The sequence below is a fragment of the Pelobates fuscus genome, chromosome 2 (genome assembly GCF_036172605.1).
Source record: "Pelobates fuscus isolate aPelFus1 chromosome 2, aPelFus1.pri, whole genome shotgun sequence".
Lineage (NCBI taxonomy): Eukaryota > Metazoa > Chordata > Amphibia > Anura > Pelobatidae > Pelobates > Pelobates fuscus.
The window spans coordinates 305,755,173-305,770,766 of record NC_086318.1 but is presented as its reverse complement, the minus strand read 5'-3'; the positions used below and the strand labels follow the sequence as shown (position 1 = coordinate 305,770,766).

The following is a 15,594-nucleotide window of genomic DNA, read 5'->3' as shown; positions in this document are numbered from 1 at the left end:
CCTGTTACATAAATCAATGCCATATCCATAGAAATTGTAGAGAATATCCAGGATAGTTTTACAGGGCCAAATCATGTCGCCTGTTGAAAGAGGTGACCTTGCTCGGGTCCCAGGTGTGCGGTTCCTAAAATGGCTGCCATATACACGTCCACTGATAGGAGACGCGGAAGGTATTAAACTGATATGAACATTTACTAATCTCACCACTCCTATCTGGTGGCACATTAGCTTGCCCGCGCAGTGCCCCAAATTTCAAGTAAGAGGACCGACCAAGCATCTTCTTCCATCTCCCTGTTACATAAATCAATGCCATATCCATAGAAATTGTAGAGAATATCCAGGATAGTTTTACAGGGCCAAATCATGTCGCCTGTTGAAAGAGGTGACCTTGCTCGGGTCCCAGGTGTGCGGTTCCTAAAATGGCTGCCATATACACGTCCACTGATAGGAGACGCGGAAGGTATTAAACTGATATGAACATTTACTAATCTCACCACTCCTATCTGGTGGCACATTAGCTTGCCCGCGCAGTGCCACAAATTTCAAGTAAGAGGACCGACCAAGCATCTTCTTCCATCTCCCTGTTACATAAATCAATGCCATATCCATAGAAATTGTAGAGAATATCCAGGATAGTTTTACAGGGCCAAATCATGTCGCCTGTTGAAAGAGGTGACCTTGCTCGGGTCCCAGGTGTGCGGTTCCTAAAATGGCTGCCATATACATGTCCTCTGATAGGAGACGCGGAAGGTATTAAACTGATATGAACAATACTAAACTCACCACTCCTATCTGGTGGCACATTAGCTTGCCCGCGCAGTGCCCCAAATTTCAAGTAAGAGGACCGACCAAGCATCTTCTTCCATCTCCCTGTTACATAAATCAATGCCATATCCATAGAAATTGTAGAGAATATCCAGGATAGTTTTACAGGGCCAAATCATGTCGCCTGTTGAAAGAGGTGACCTTGCTCGGGTCCCAGGTGTGCGGCTCCTAAAATGGCTGCCATATACATGTCCTCTGATAGGAGACGCGGAAGGTATTAAACTGATATGAACAATACTAAACTCACCACTCCTATCTGGTGGCACATTAGCTTGCCTGCGCAGTGCCCCAAATTTCAAGTAAGAGGACCGACCAAGCATCTTCTTCCATCTCCCTGTTACATAAATCAATGCCATATCCATAGAAATTGTAGAGAATATCCAGGATAGTTTTACAGGGCCAAATCATGTCGCCTGTTGAAAGAGGTGACCTTGCTCGGGTCCCAGGTGTGCGGTTCCTAAAATGGCTGCCATATACACGTCCACTGATAGGAGACGCGGAAGGTATTAAACTGATATGAACATTTACTAATCTCACCACTCCTATCTGGTGGCACATTAGCTTGCCCGCGCAGTGCCCCAAATTTCAAGTAAGAGGACCGACCAAGCATCTTCTTCCATCTCCCTGTTACATAAATCAATGCCATATCCATAGAAATTGTAGAGAATATCCAGGATAGTTTTACAGGGCCAAATCATGTCGCCTGTTGAAAGAGGTGACCTTGCTCGGGTCCCAGGTGTGCGGTTCCTAAAATGGCTGCCATATACACGTCCACTGATAGGAGACGCGGAAGGTATTAAACTGATATGAACATTTACTAAACTCACCACTCCGAGTGCTGTTATTTATTTAATTTTTTTGTGGTGAGGCTTTACAGGACAGAGTGCTTCTCCACGGGACATGTTAACTCACGGGCAGCTGGCTCATCAAGGAACCAGAGCAGCTTGAACGAGGTGACCTTGCTCGGGTCCCAGGTGTGCGGTTCCTAAAATGGCTGCCATATACACGTCCACTGATAGGAGACGCGGAAGGTATTAAACTGATATGAACAATACTCCACTCCTATCAGTAGGTCCGTCCCATTGTGATTTATGCCCCCCACCCACCGCGCAGGGATTCGGGCCGGGGGGGAGGAAAGTAGGCCCCCCCATTCTGATTTATGGCCCCCACCCACCGCGCAGGGGTTGTGGAGGACAGTAGCTCCCCCCAGTGTGTATCATGGGCTTTGAGGACAGGTGTCAATCCATACCTGCCAAGTGACCCTATGTAGGGGTAACAGTCCCTATTCTGCTCTGTGTCAGTGTGTATCAGGGCAGGGCTTTGAGGACAGGTGTCAATGTTAGGTGATTTCTGCCCTTTATGGATTAAAAGCAGACTCTGCATCAACTGTGCAATTTTCCATGGGAGTTTTGCCATGGATCCCCCTCCGGCATGCCACAGTCCAGGTGTTAGTCCCCTTGAAACAACTTTTCCATCACTTTTGTGGCCAGAAAGAGTCCCTGTTGGTTTTAAAATTCGCCTGCCCATTGAAGTCAATGGCGGTTCGCGCGGTTCGCGAACATTTGCGGAAGTTCGCGTTCGCCGTTCGCGAACCGAAAATTTCGGGTTCTCGACAACACTAAAGATGAATGTTTTCTTTCTTTTTTTTTTTTTTTAAATATAACAGCTATAGAGATCTATTAAATGTTATTTTTATTGTTTATTAATACTAATATTTTCCCATTTCCTTCCATGAATGGCAGGTAACTTTTGTTTTTAAATAAAATAACATTGATTAGTTATTTTATATGAAGCTTTTTAGTAAGTATTAGGAGGAAATGTATTATGTCAACACTTGAATTTAGTTCAGGAATGTGTACAGTATTTGTGAGTACCGAATTCGATGTTTAGGTAATGTACCACTAGTGAAATTAAGAGACAAGGAGATTGGTACAGAGACTTTTTACATAAGGGTTTGTGAGATAGCCAATGATCTTATGGACTCTGGAGCCAACACGCCCATCCGGGAGGACTTAAAAGGATGACAGCAGCAAAAGAGGAGTATGATCTGAGAAAGCCGATTTCAGGCGACTCACATCATCACGCCATGGCCCACCATCACATCGCACTTCGCACAAAACTCCACCTCCAGGAAATACTCTAAGACATGTAGCCTGTGGTAACGCAAAGCCGGTGGCGAAAACCGAAGGGACAGTATCTAAGTTACAAGAGAGGAAGAAGGAGTGGTAGGTGATGTGCTAAGAGGCTTTTTTACTGTGAAGAGTGTCTAGATAAAGTTTAAATTTCACTTACTGCTGCCATCTGGTCCTTGTCTAAGGATATTTCTATGCGCTAACAACTAGAGCAGACATTTCTGATTTCTGCTTCCTCTACTGTATTACACTATATATGTTTTTCTTTTTTTCTTGCTTGTTACACATACTTGAATGCTGGAGAAAAATACAGCTGGATTGAGAACATTGAGAGTGCTCTTTAAAGGACCACTCTAGGCACCCAGACCACTTCAGCTTAATGAAGTGGTCTGGGTGCCAGGTTTCAGAGAAACTGCTATGTTTATAAATTGGTTAAGCCTTCCCCCTAATCCTCTAGTGGCTGTCTCATTGACAGCCGCTAGAGGCGCTTGCGTGATTCTCACTGTGAAAATCACAGTGAGAGCACGCAAGCGTCCATAGGAAAGCATTGTAAATGCTTTCCTATGCGACCGGCTAAATGCGCGCGCAGCTCTTGCCGCGCGTGCGCATTCAGCTGACGGGGCGGAGAGGAGGCGGAGAGGAGGAGGAGAGCTCCCCGCCCAGCGCTGGAAAAAGGTACGTTTTACCCCTTTTCCCCTTTCCAGAGCCGGGCGGGAGGGGGTCCCTGAGTGTGGGGGCACCCTCAGGGCACTCTAGTGCCAGGAAAACGAGTATGTTTTCCTGGCACTAGAGTGGTCCTTTAACTTTACTGTAAGCACGAATGGTTTTGCACTTTATTTGAGGGATCACACTTTGGCACGTATTTCAGATATAACTTTGTATTGCACTTTAATAGATGTTTTAATATCATAATCTTTGGGATTTTATGGATAAACAATATTCACTGTTTTAAAGACACAGCGCACCTTTTTTTTTAGTTTTAATTGGATGGTGCAAGGTCTTATCAAGATTTTTCGGAATATTAGGGTTATGATTTTTATTTTTGGATGTAACCCCTGTTTCACACTTTGTCTACGATATTCCTTCAAGAACATCTTAACGGTACAGGAACGTAACATAAATAAGTTTACTAGCATATACATATACATGTACTTCTTTATATCAGTTTAATTAAATAATGAATCCTTTAGACTGGGTCTTGTGATAAGAAAAATACATCTTTCTTTATCATTATTATTAGTTATAAAGCGCCAACAAATTCTGCAGTGCTGTACAATAAGTGGACTAATTGATGCCAAGTGTGTATTATTATAAATATTTGGTAAATAAATAGTCAGCAATCATTGTCTGTTATATACATCAAAGCACAACACTAAAAGATGATACACATTGTTTATATGAATTATGTTGTAAATAATTTAGGATTAAATTATATAATATTAAACTAACATAATTATGTTAATTTAGGCTAGTTATATGTCATTACATTTGCTCACTTTGACACTTACGTATCTTTGTCGGCACCCAAAATGCTATTTAAATGAGCTGGTATGATAAAAAAATATGGCCTTCCTCTCACCTCTCGCTATGCTAGCTCGGACCAGAAGCAGTGCATGCCCTGACAGAGCCAGGTAAGTGTCAAACTGTCAACAACAAAGCCTTAAATGCTTTGACAGTTAACCATCGAACAGTGCCACGGAAGTCCAAGCACCATAACCACTGTAGTTTATTTTGTATTAGACTTTTAGACAGTATGAGTCAGATGCACTTTGTTTATTTTGTATTTGATTTGACTATAGTGAATAACTCATATGGAGATTCTGTTTTCCAATTAAAAAAAAAATAAAAACAAGATGAACTGAAGTTGGAATATTTTGAAAGCATCCATTAACAGTACTCTGATTCACCAATTAATTAAACAGACATTTTCCCTTTGCTGATTAATTTTAGTCTAACCACCACTGACCAATCCTGAACAAGTTTTGTATGTATTTGAATTTACAGGATGTGATCTTGTAGCACCAACTCTGTTGTTTTTAATGTGCAAAACACCACAATATTGTGTCTTCCATATTTTTTATTTATTTTTATTTGTAAAACTGAATGACTATAATAAAGTAAAATGCAGATGCAAAAGGCACAGTACCTTAATTCACTCAAGGAATAAGCAAATATGAAAATTGATATTTAAATATACGTGATTTTAATTTCTGCTATTTCCTCTGTTACTCTTAAATGTACAAATTGCTTTCTTGCTACAAATTTTGTCAGTAAAAATATATTATACTATAAATGTAAAATGTATTGTTTTCAATATATATGTTTTTGTAATTAAAAGAAGAATGTCAAGCTGCTTCCTAATATAGCAAATGTAGTTGTTCCCTTTGTTAGGTAATGATGATTATATACTTGTTTATAATTCTGCACTGTCACTTCACATTACAGTTTATACAAATCCAAATACAAGGATCATGGGAAAACGAAAACTATGTCTGAAATAAGGGTGTTATATAACACACAGGAACAGCTGTTTAACTGGAACATACCGTATGCACGGAAATATAGCAATGCATGTTCTTATAAAGTCAAGTATGAGAGTGAGATTGAGGAAACCTTCCTAATATCTTGATATGATGATTAAGCTGTTGTTGGCTATGCAATTATATAATTGGAACATACATTATGTACTATACTACCCTGGGGTGCAGGCTTTTGTAAATGTGCTGCTTAATGCACCCTGCCACTGCAAAAATTGTTCATGAATGGTTTAAAGAACATGAGAAAGAGTTCAAGTTGTTGCCTTGGCCTACAAATTCCCCAGATCTTAATCCAATTGAGCATCTTTGGGATGTGCTGGAGCAAAAAATGTGTTCATGAACCAATTTTGCAGTGTGGCAGGGTGAACTATGCTGCTGAGATGCCACTGCCATCAGGATTGCTATGAAGGAGTGTATTTGGTCTGCAACAATCTCTAGGTAGGTGTTACATGGCAAAGTATCATTCACATTAATGCCAGGACACAAGGTTTCTCGCAGAATATTGCCCAGACCATAATGCTCCCTCTGCCAGCCTGCCTTCATCTCTTTCCCACCTGATGTAAAAGAAAAAGTTATTCATGCATGTAGATTTTTCATTTGCACTATGCTCACTTTACTAGGGGATATTGATTATTATCCATCTATTGGACAGCACTTTATTACCATAGAATAAAAGGCACTGTTGCACTTTGTTGAATTTTACATTTACCTTTTTAGAGTAGATTACAGTGTGTAAAAATCTTCCTTATGAATATGCTTTAGAGCTATTGACTCTATAGGTTTTGAGGGGGTTCACAAATTTTGATGTGAACCATGTGCATAAGCGAGAATCATCCAGGATATAAAGATACTGTTTCAGATGTACTGTCAGTCTAACATTGTATCAATTTAGGTTTCTCTGGCACAGTGACTGCTAGGGTGGGCGGTATCCAGCTCCTGGCTTGTAATATACAAGCGGCGGTCTTTAAGTGAGCCGGCACCACGTGGGTGCAGAGATCTCCTAGGAGATGAAGGACGCCTCAATACACAGTTAGACCTTTGACAGCATGGGAGCGTTGATCAGCGCATCCGTGTCCTGGTTTCTATGGGGGTAGATTACTTCACTGCAATTAATTCAGTGACTTATCATGCAGACAGCTGATTGGTGTATCTGGTCCTGTGCTCTGGGAGCCGGAATGCCTGCCCACCCTACAGCTGAAATGTGAGTAATTTTCTGCCTTATTTAAATGTTTGTTTTGTAGTATATCACTTGTGGTTGTGCTGATGAAAGTTCCTGAATGGAACTGAAATGTTGACTGTTACAATTTTTAGTAAAAGAAGTTCCTAAGAAAGCTACCTGGGAGTGCTGATTTTTTTATTTCATACATTTAGTGCAATCAAGCATCCGGTCAAATAACGTAGGAGTGCAAGGCTCTTTTTTTCAGTTTTTCATATATATATATATATATATATATATATATAGAGAGAGAGAGAGAGAGAGAGAGAGAGAGAGAGTTAATATAAAGTTCAACAAAAATCTACATACCAGTCAAGTCGTAAAACTTGATTTTCCCACAGAAATCACAAATCTGCAGTGATGTTACTACCGCAAAGGATTCTGGGTGGGAATATGCAAATTAGTTTAACAAAGATTCACATTTGCCACATTCCATTTTAAACATATATACAGGGCCGTCTATAATATGCATAGGCGAATTATAGACCCTAGGCGAAGCATTTTCTTGGGCCCATTGGGCCCTGCCCCTCCCACCCACCCCCTCACCATCCCCAATTACGCCCATCCCCCAATCACACAGACGGACATACTGACACATACACACACAGACAGACATATTAAAACATTCGCAGATACATGCTGACACACACATATATACTGGTAGACATATTGACACACATTCAGACATACTGACACACATAGATACACATACATTCATACATACACACACTGACACATACACTGACAGATATACTGACACACACAGAGACACATACACTGACAGAAATACTGAAACACACACAGACACATACACTGACAGACGTATTGACACATACACACAGACAGGCTGACACACACACAGGCATACTGACATACACACACACACACACACTAACACACACACAGAGGCATACTGACATACATACAGACAGACATACATACACACACACACACAGACACACTGACAATATACTGACACACACACAGACACATACACTGACAGAAATACTGAAACACGACACAGACACATACACTGACAGATGTATTGACACACACACACACACACAAACATACTGCCAGACATACTGACACACACACACAGACATACTGACATACTGACACACATACACACACACACATACTGACACACACGCACACGGGCATACTGACATACACACAGACATATTGACACACACACAGACATACTGACACACACTGACAGACATACTGACATAAGACAGACATACTGACATACACACACACAGACATACTGACATACACACACACACACCGCACACACAGACATACTGACATACATTTAGCCACCTCCCAGGTTCTTACCTTTTTCTGGAGGGTGGTTGTAAAGAATCCCTCTGTGTGAGAGATTTCCCTATATTTGCCTATGTGCATTCGGGTGTTTCCTGTCCCTGCTATTTAACTGACTTTACAGTATTCATTTTCTTATATGTTCGGCAAAATGGTTCGTTCTACCGAACGCAGACCACCCTGGGTAGCAATTAGAACTCAGAACACCAAGTATCCACACAAAATCGCAAGTAATTGAGTGCTCCTAGGTGGCTGCCATTCGGTAAACGAACACGTGGCGAGAACAATGGATGGTGGCCATCTTAAATCTCCCGAACACAGCCAGCGGGACTTAGTTGTTGAGTGCCTGGAACGGTTTTTGGCATGGCACTCACATGAACACCCGGTCTCTATGGAAGTCCCAGTTGACCTATTTCCAGGCACAGTACCAGACCGGCGTTCGGGAGTTTTAATCAACCGAACGAGGTCAGCATTCTCTGGTAACCAGCTGCATTATACCTATGGTGGTTTTCATGTAATTCTGCACGAACGGAGACCGGCTCTTGCTACCAATTTCATGGAACTCTAACTTGGATACAACCGCATGGCGAGCCAGTCAAACTTCCACACAATGCGACATGTAAACTACCAAACGGATTTTCGTGAAATTTGGATATGTTACTCCCAGTATCCTCAGCTACTGGCTTTATATTAATATGCCATGTATAAAGTATATTTCTGAAAATGTTGAAAATTGTGAATGTTTCTGGCCAGCAGATAATTGAGTTTAGTATGTTGCTGAAACTCAATTAGCTAGCCTGGCCCAGAGGAGGAATTTGTACTGTATATATTGAATGCCTGTTGCTTCTAGTAAATCAGTCTTGTTACAGCATTAAGCTTTGGCTCATGTGTGGATTATTTGGCGATACCAGCATTATTTTACCCTGTGCATTATTGTGGTTATTCTGCTATTGGAAGAAAGGGAATACTAGACGGTGATACAGATAACTACCGTCACAGTGGTTTCCCTGGGGTCCAGTGGCAGGCTGAGGCAGTTGGGAGTTATTCTTTGGAACTCCCCTCCTCCCTGCCTTCCTCCTCCGCGCGGCTCTTATCTCCGGTGGGAGGAGGTGACGTGTGGCACTCACTTCCTCCCAGCTGGCTGACGAACAGGAAGGGGCCCGGTCGCGCTGTTTAAGCACCACAGCGCCTGACTGGGCCCCTGCTGACACATATAGCAGCAAGTGAGATTTCGGGCGCTTGTTCCTTATGTGTACAGCAGCTAAAACTTTCCCAAACCAGAGTCTCTTCTTTCTGTTTGTTGATGCAAGTAAAACGGGGGATGTAGGGAAGCAGCGCTTAACAATTGAAGTCCTTGTGTGGAGTCCAATGGAGCCAATATAAGGGAGAAAACAAAATGGGACAGGGATACTAGTATTCCTGTCCCATTTTGTTTTCTCCTTTATATTGGCTCCATTGGACTCCACACAAGGACTTCAATTGTTAAGCACTGCTTCCCTACATCCCCCGTTTTCCCTGCTGACACATGCCCACTGGGTGGCCCTTGCATGGGTCACCCGGGGGCCTCCTTAGTGTGCAGCCCAGTACGGCTCTGGAGCCTGGTTATTGTAAATATAGTCATTCCACTTAAATCGGGTCTCGAACAGGTGCTTCCTAGGTGGATCTGTGTATGTGCCATGCATTCATAGTCCAAGTTCAAGGATATTTGACATTTTATGTCAACTAGTAGTGGTACATTAGTAGATTTCCACGCCCTTGCTAGGTTTGCTGCAATGAGGTTGTAGAAAAGGAGGCTAGAGTCAGTGAAAAGCCTGTCCAAGTCCATAAATAAAAGGCACACTTCAGGTGTGAGCATTATGGTCTCTCCTCGGAGATTCAATATGATTTCCACTAAAGGCCAAAAATGGCGGATGTTAGCACATGACCACCAACTGTGGTACATTGTTCCTCTCTTACTCAGGCACCTCCAGAATGTGCTAGACGTGTTAGGGTACATGCGGGCTAGTCGATCTGGTACCATGTACCACCAGTATTGTAATTTCTGAACTAGCTCCATGTGTTCTACCCTTATGGGCTAAGAAGGCTCTGGTCCATTGTGCTTTGTCAAACGTCTTACCTATGTCTGTTTGCCAGGCTACCATGTGAGAGTCATATGTAGTTGTTGTCGCTTTGTTTAGTAGGTTGTATGTCAAGGAGAATATCTTTTTTGGTGTAGTCAAGAAAGCCCATGTCCTTTCAAAGTGTGCCATTATTGGTGTCAAGTCTCACTGTAGTTTGGGTAGCAACATAGATTTAAGTTGTAATGTTTGGACCTTATTACAAATGGATGCATTCGCTCCCATCTACTTTTTAGGTGCCGAAGAATAGGCAAGAAGAAAACTAAGTTCAGGACAATTGACTAAGTAACCATGGATGTTATTTCTTTTTTTTATGGGAAATGGAAAATAGAAATTGAGTTTTGCTAAATTAAATCATTATACAAAATGTTTAAACCTATATTGCACTGATTGGAAAAACAAGACAAAAGTATAGTCAGGGTCTTAATTTAACAAGAAAGAAATCTGGAAATGACTAATCCAGTTAAAGAAACTATATTTCAACTTTTTTTGTTTTTGTTTTTTTGTTATAATAGGAAGACAGGTTCAGTTATCAATTAATTTATTATAACAACTATAAACAATCTAAATAGTGATAACCAGTGTACAATAAAACAGAATATGATACAATATATATTCATGACTAATATAATCAGTTGTCATATAGTAAATTACAAAAGAAGCTGTCATGTAAAGGTGTTTTTAGAGACATGCAGTTTTCAGTTACACACTGTATCTTTTATTTATACAATTACAGTATTGGGGATTCCAAAATGTGAGTGTTTAATGTTGAAAAAAAAAAAACGTATTTTCTCCAATCCAATACTTGTGGATATTTTGTTGGTAATTATTAGAATTAGTTGACAGCTTATCAGCAGGCATTAACACATCGATAAAAATCAAATATTTGATTTTAATTTAGAAAAAACATCAGGGAGGTAGAAAGAACCTTTTTAGGAGATCTTATTTTCTGATTTTTTTTATTAGTGCTTTTTAATATCAGTTCTTTTTACAGATCTGCCATTTTCGATTAAAAGCCATAACAAATCATGAAAAAATGTTGGGCTACTTCTGGCAGCAATTCTTGCAGCTTAATATTATTCCATACCCCATTTCCCAATATTTGCCAAAAAATCTATTTGCTTATTATAGACTTATAAAACATAAACTTTTTTTCCAGTGCAGTTATAAAACAATTTAGCATTAGAATTTAGCATTTTAACATGATATTTACATGCTTTTTATATGATAAGAGCTGAAGACTTCCCTGCAATGATAAAATGTAAGGAGACCTATAAGGGATACCATACAGTACCTAAAATAGGAAAATAATTGAACAGATGGGTACTTTGCACAAGAAAAACACACAATATACACAGGATGGACAAAATAATGGAAACACTGCGTGGATAAGGAGTTCGACTTCATAGTTACACAATCACATACATGTCTGAGTGCTGCCTGACGTTAATAGGTGTTACACTCCTGGGTGTCAGCTATTTCATTTGCTGTAGTTAATTCAGTTTGAGGACATTCTAAATTAAAATGTCAGCAAGCCTCATGGACCGTTGTAGTATATGGTGATATGCCGCATATTATTCACAGTGTATAATTGCAAAGCATGTCTTCATTTGTGCGCTATTGGATTCACATAATAGATGTGAAGATAATAAAGGTTATTACTATTTATTATTTTATATGATTACTATATTAACATAGTTATTCACTAAAGATGAGATTTCAAAACTAATTCAAGGTAAATATAACATTTTAGGTCAGAGTAGTCAGACCGAAGGCATAACTGGCTTAGATAATTTTTCTATTATTCTATTTTGATCTTAAATCTGAACTTCACTTTGAATTCACTTTCAATTCTCACTTTAGTAAATAACCCTGAAAGTATTTTCCTTTAACATTAATTATGCTATCAAATGCTTGATAACCTTTTTCGCACGAGACCCCTTTTCTCAGCAGAAAGCATATTAGCAGCTACAAGTCTCTCTTGAAAAGAGAAGCTGTTATTTACACAACTAACTGATGAAGACCTTCCACATATATCAGAAACAGAAGTAGGAGAGTGAGTAAGTGTAGAATTGGAAGAGACTTGGCTACTAACTGCCAGACTGCTAGCACTCTTGGAAGAATATTTATATATCATTTTAAGGAAGGCCGATTTTGTATTCGTATCTTGCTTGCATAAGATAATATAAGATTTTGGGAAAAATGTACATGCCAGTATTCCATAGCTTGATATTAATATTACAATCATTTCGACAGCTGGTAAATATATCCCAATGGTTGTGGCATAAACAGGGATAAACGTTATCCATGCTATGAAGTAAATTAGCATTCCAAAAGTAATAAATTTGCCTTCGTTGTAATTTTCTGGTAATTTCCTACCTCTAAATGCAAATATGAAACATACGAATGCCAGTAGGGCTATATAGCCTAACATTATGCCAAAAGCTACTGTGGAGCCTTCATCACATTCCAATATAATTGTCTTGGGCAGAGAGAAGTTTTCTCGAATACTTGGAGGCCAAAATACTAGCCACAGAGTGCAAATAATGACCTGGATCCCTGTACACACAAAGACTAAGGTGAAGGGTTTGTAAAGGCACTTCAGGAAGCATTGCACCCTTGGTTCAAAACTAAAGGCTAACAATATTTTTATGGACTTTAACAGGATACATGAAACCACCATGGTGAAACTAATGCCGAAGATAGCTTGACGTATTTTGCACTTGAAGTCTTCTGGTTTTCCAATAAAGAAGACGGCACTTACAAAGCTGAAAAATATGGATAGTAGAATAATATAGCAAAGGGTACCTCCAGATGCTTTTACAACGGGAGTATCAATATTTTTTGCAAATAACAAAGCTATCGCAACAATGACCGCTACTCCTGAAAAAGAAACAACGAGAAGAACTATAGCAAAACCATCTTTCCACCGTAGATATTCAATCTTCTTCTTGTAGCATGTAGAGCTGTTCACCGGAGCCCAATGAGTCTTGTTGTTGCAATGAATACAATAATCCATATCTAGAAAGCAATAATTAAACATTATTATAATAACAATAATAGAACAAATGCTACATGCTGTGAACTGAATAAAGCAGACATAGAAACTAAGCAGATATGGGAAAAAATACAATATATGTAACTGAAAATATTACAATCATTAATTAAAAAGAAAATAATTGCCTTAAACACAAGATGTCAAAGAACAGAGAATATGTCATAAGGTGTATAGAAAATGTTGCTGGTACTCTATTCTAAACATACATACATGTAGATTGTGGTGGAACCAAAAAAATATAAAACTCCCCATAATGAAAATTAGTGATGTGCATCATATGCATATTTCAACTTGGACTTTGATAAGTCCCTTTTGGGAACAAAAACTTAAGAAATTATGTTTCCACAACTATATACACAATATCATTCTGTATATATCTCTGACAAAGGTACCTCGTACAGTGAAACACGCATGAGGCATTTTTTATTTTATTTTTGCACTGTTATGCTGATGTAGTTTAGGGTGTTTAGACAGGTGGACTGGCTTAGCTTATCCACAGTAATGTAAGGAGTTCACTCTCAAGGGCTGAGGTAAAGGTAATATTAACTTGATCCAATAAGAATGATTGTTTTTTGAATACTGCCAGTGCCTGAAGATCTTCTTTTGTACTACTAAATTTTTCTGGATTTGCTGGTCCTGCTTCAGTTAAGGACACAGTGGTCATCTGTAATTGAGTGTAGTCCCCTTTGTCGCTTGAGGTAACATAAAGTTCTAAAAGTTGACCAATCTCCATTAAAAGAATTGTAATAATTCTACTGACTTATTGCTTTCTATACAGAACGCGCTACTTTATTACATGCCGGCTGGATCATTAATCAACACTAAATTAATGTTTTGCTTAGTCACCATTTTAAGAGTCCTCTTAGTAAATCTTAATCCTTATGGTAAATCTTAGGTATTTTTAATATATTTACATTTTTTAAAACTATTTTTAAAATCTTACCTTTTAAGCATGTTAACATTTTTACACATTTGTTTTTATAGTTGTATAGTTTTTATTATTTACATTAGTTCAGAATATTTGTTGTTACCATGTGATATGTGGCACTTTGTAAGTATAATTATTTGTAGATTTAGATCTATTATTCTTTCCACTTTCCATGGAAATTGAAGTATTTTTAGTTACATAATTACATAGTAAGCTAGTTCGAGACTTAATGTTTTTTTTTCCAATCCTATTTTTTTTAATTATGTGAATAATGCCCTACTGGCATTTTTGTTCAGAGTCCCCCCTTCCAAATGCTTAAAAAGCATTTGAAACCAAGTTTTTATTCACCTTAATCCAGTGTCGGGCAAAATTCCTGGTACTTCTCGACATGCTCCGTATGACGTCACAGGAGCTGCGCCGAGGTCCAATCAAAGGCTTCTCATAGAGAAGCCTTTGAGGGGACCATTTAACCAACTCAGAAAGCATGCATTTACTCTGAGTCAGCAAGGGGAGGGATAGAGGGAGGTTAAAGAAGGAGGAAGGAGAAAACACAAAATATCAGGTAAGATAGGGAGGTGAGAGGGCTATAATTAAGGAAGTTTGGAGGGAGAGGGAAGTAATCTTCCCCTTGGCAAGAAGAAGATTATTATGTCTGTCGGCAGTGTGCAATGTGTGCTGACGATAGATGAAAAATATGCACAGAATTTACATTTAGGCAGCTCAGAATGTCCTGGCTGCTGCTGCTGATGTGAAGTGTACTGGGGGTGCAACAAGCCCCCAGGACAGAAATAAATATAACTCTGTATGTGCAGTGAACTGCACATCCTGTCTACTACAACATGACCACTTCAAATCTTTTATGTGGTCATGGCGGTTGGAGTAACTCTTTAACTCCATCAAGTTTAAACATTAAAACATATTCCTCTATGCAAGGCATCCCTTCCAAACCAAAATTGTTCATTATATAATATTACTGATTGTAAAAAATAACAACAACATTTCAAACTTTGTGGTATCTAAGGAATTTTATATATTCAAGCATTAGATGCAAAACAAAGGGAAGCTTTAGGAAAAAGAACACTGAAATTAAATAAGTTATCCAGACTATCCATAACTTAATGTAAAAACGGAAAAGAAAGTATATACACTAAAAGTGAAAAACGTATAACTGGAAGTGATCCCAGGTGTACTTCACAACCACCTAAACAAATATACAGATATATAGGAAAAGTGGAAACCACCCAGAATATGTTAAAATGTATATGGAATAGAATAACCTGTATTCAGGTAGAATATCCAAAGGTATGCTCTGTATAAAAAAATCAAATAGCTAACATAGCGTAAAATAGTATAGCATTAATTGTGAATAAGTGAAGGTATGAATGCACTCACAAACGAATGGAAAAATCAGGCCTTTCACCCACTCAGGGGTACTGTGATGAGTATAAGTTGAGG

At 39.1% G+C, this 15,594-nt stretch overlaps 1 protein-coding gene across 1 annotated transcript in view; it reads right to left on the bottom strand.

The window, feature by feature from the left end:
- Nucleotides 1-12,059: 12,059 nt before the first annotated feature.
- GPRC6A (G protein-coupled receptor class C group 6 member A) overlaps nucleotides 12,060-15,594 on the bottom strand; it is a 31,693-nt gene continuing 28,158 nt past the window's right edge. The window contains exon 6 of the mRNA XM_063441790.1: nucleotides 12,060-13,174. Coding sequence (XP_063297860.1) covers nucleotides 12,060-13,174 — 1,115 coding nt within the window. The remainder of the gene's footprint in view (nucleotides 13,175-15,594) is intronic.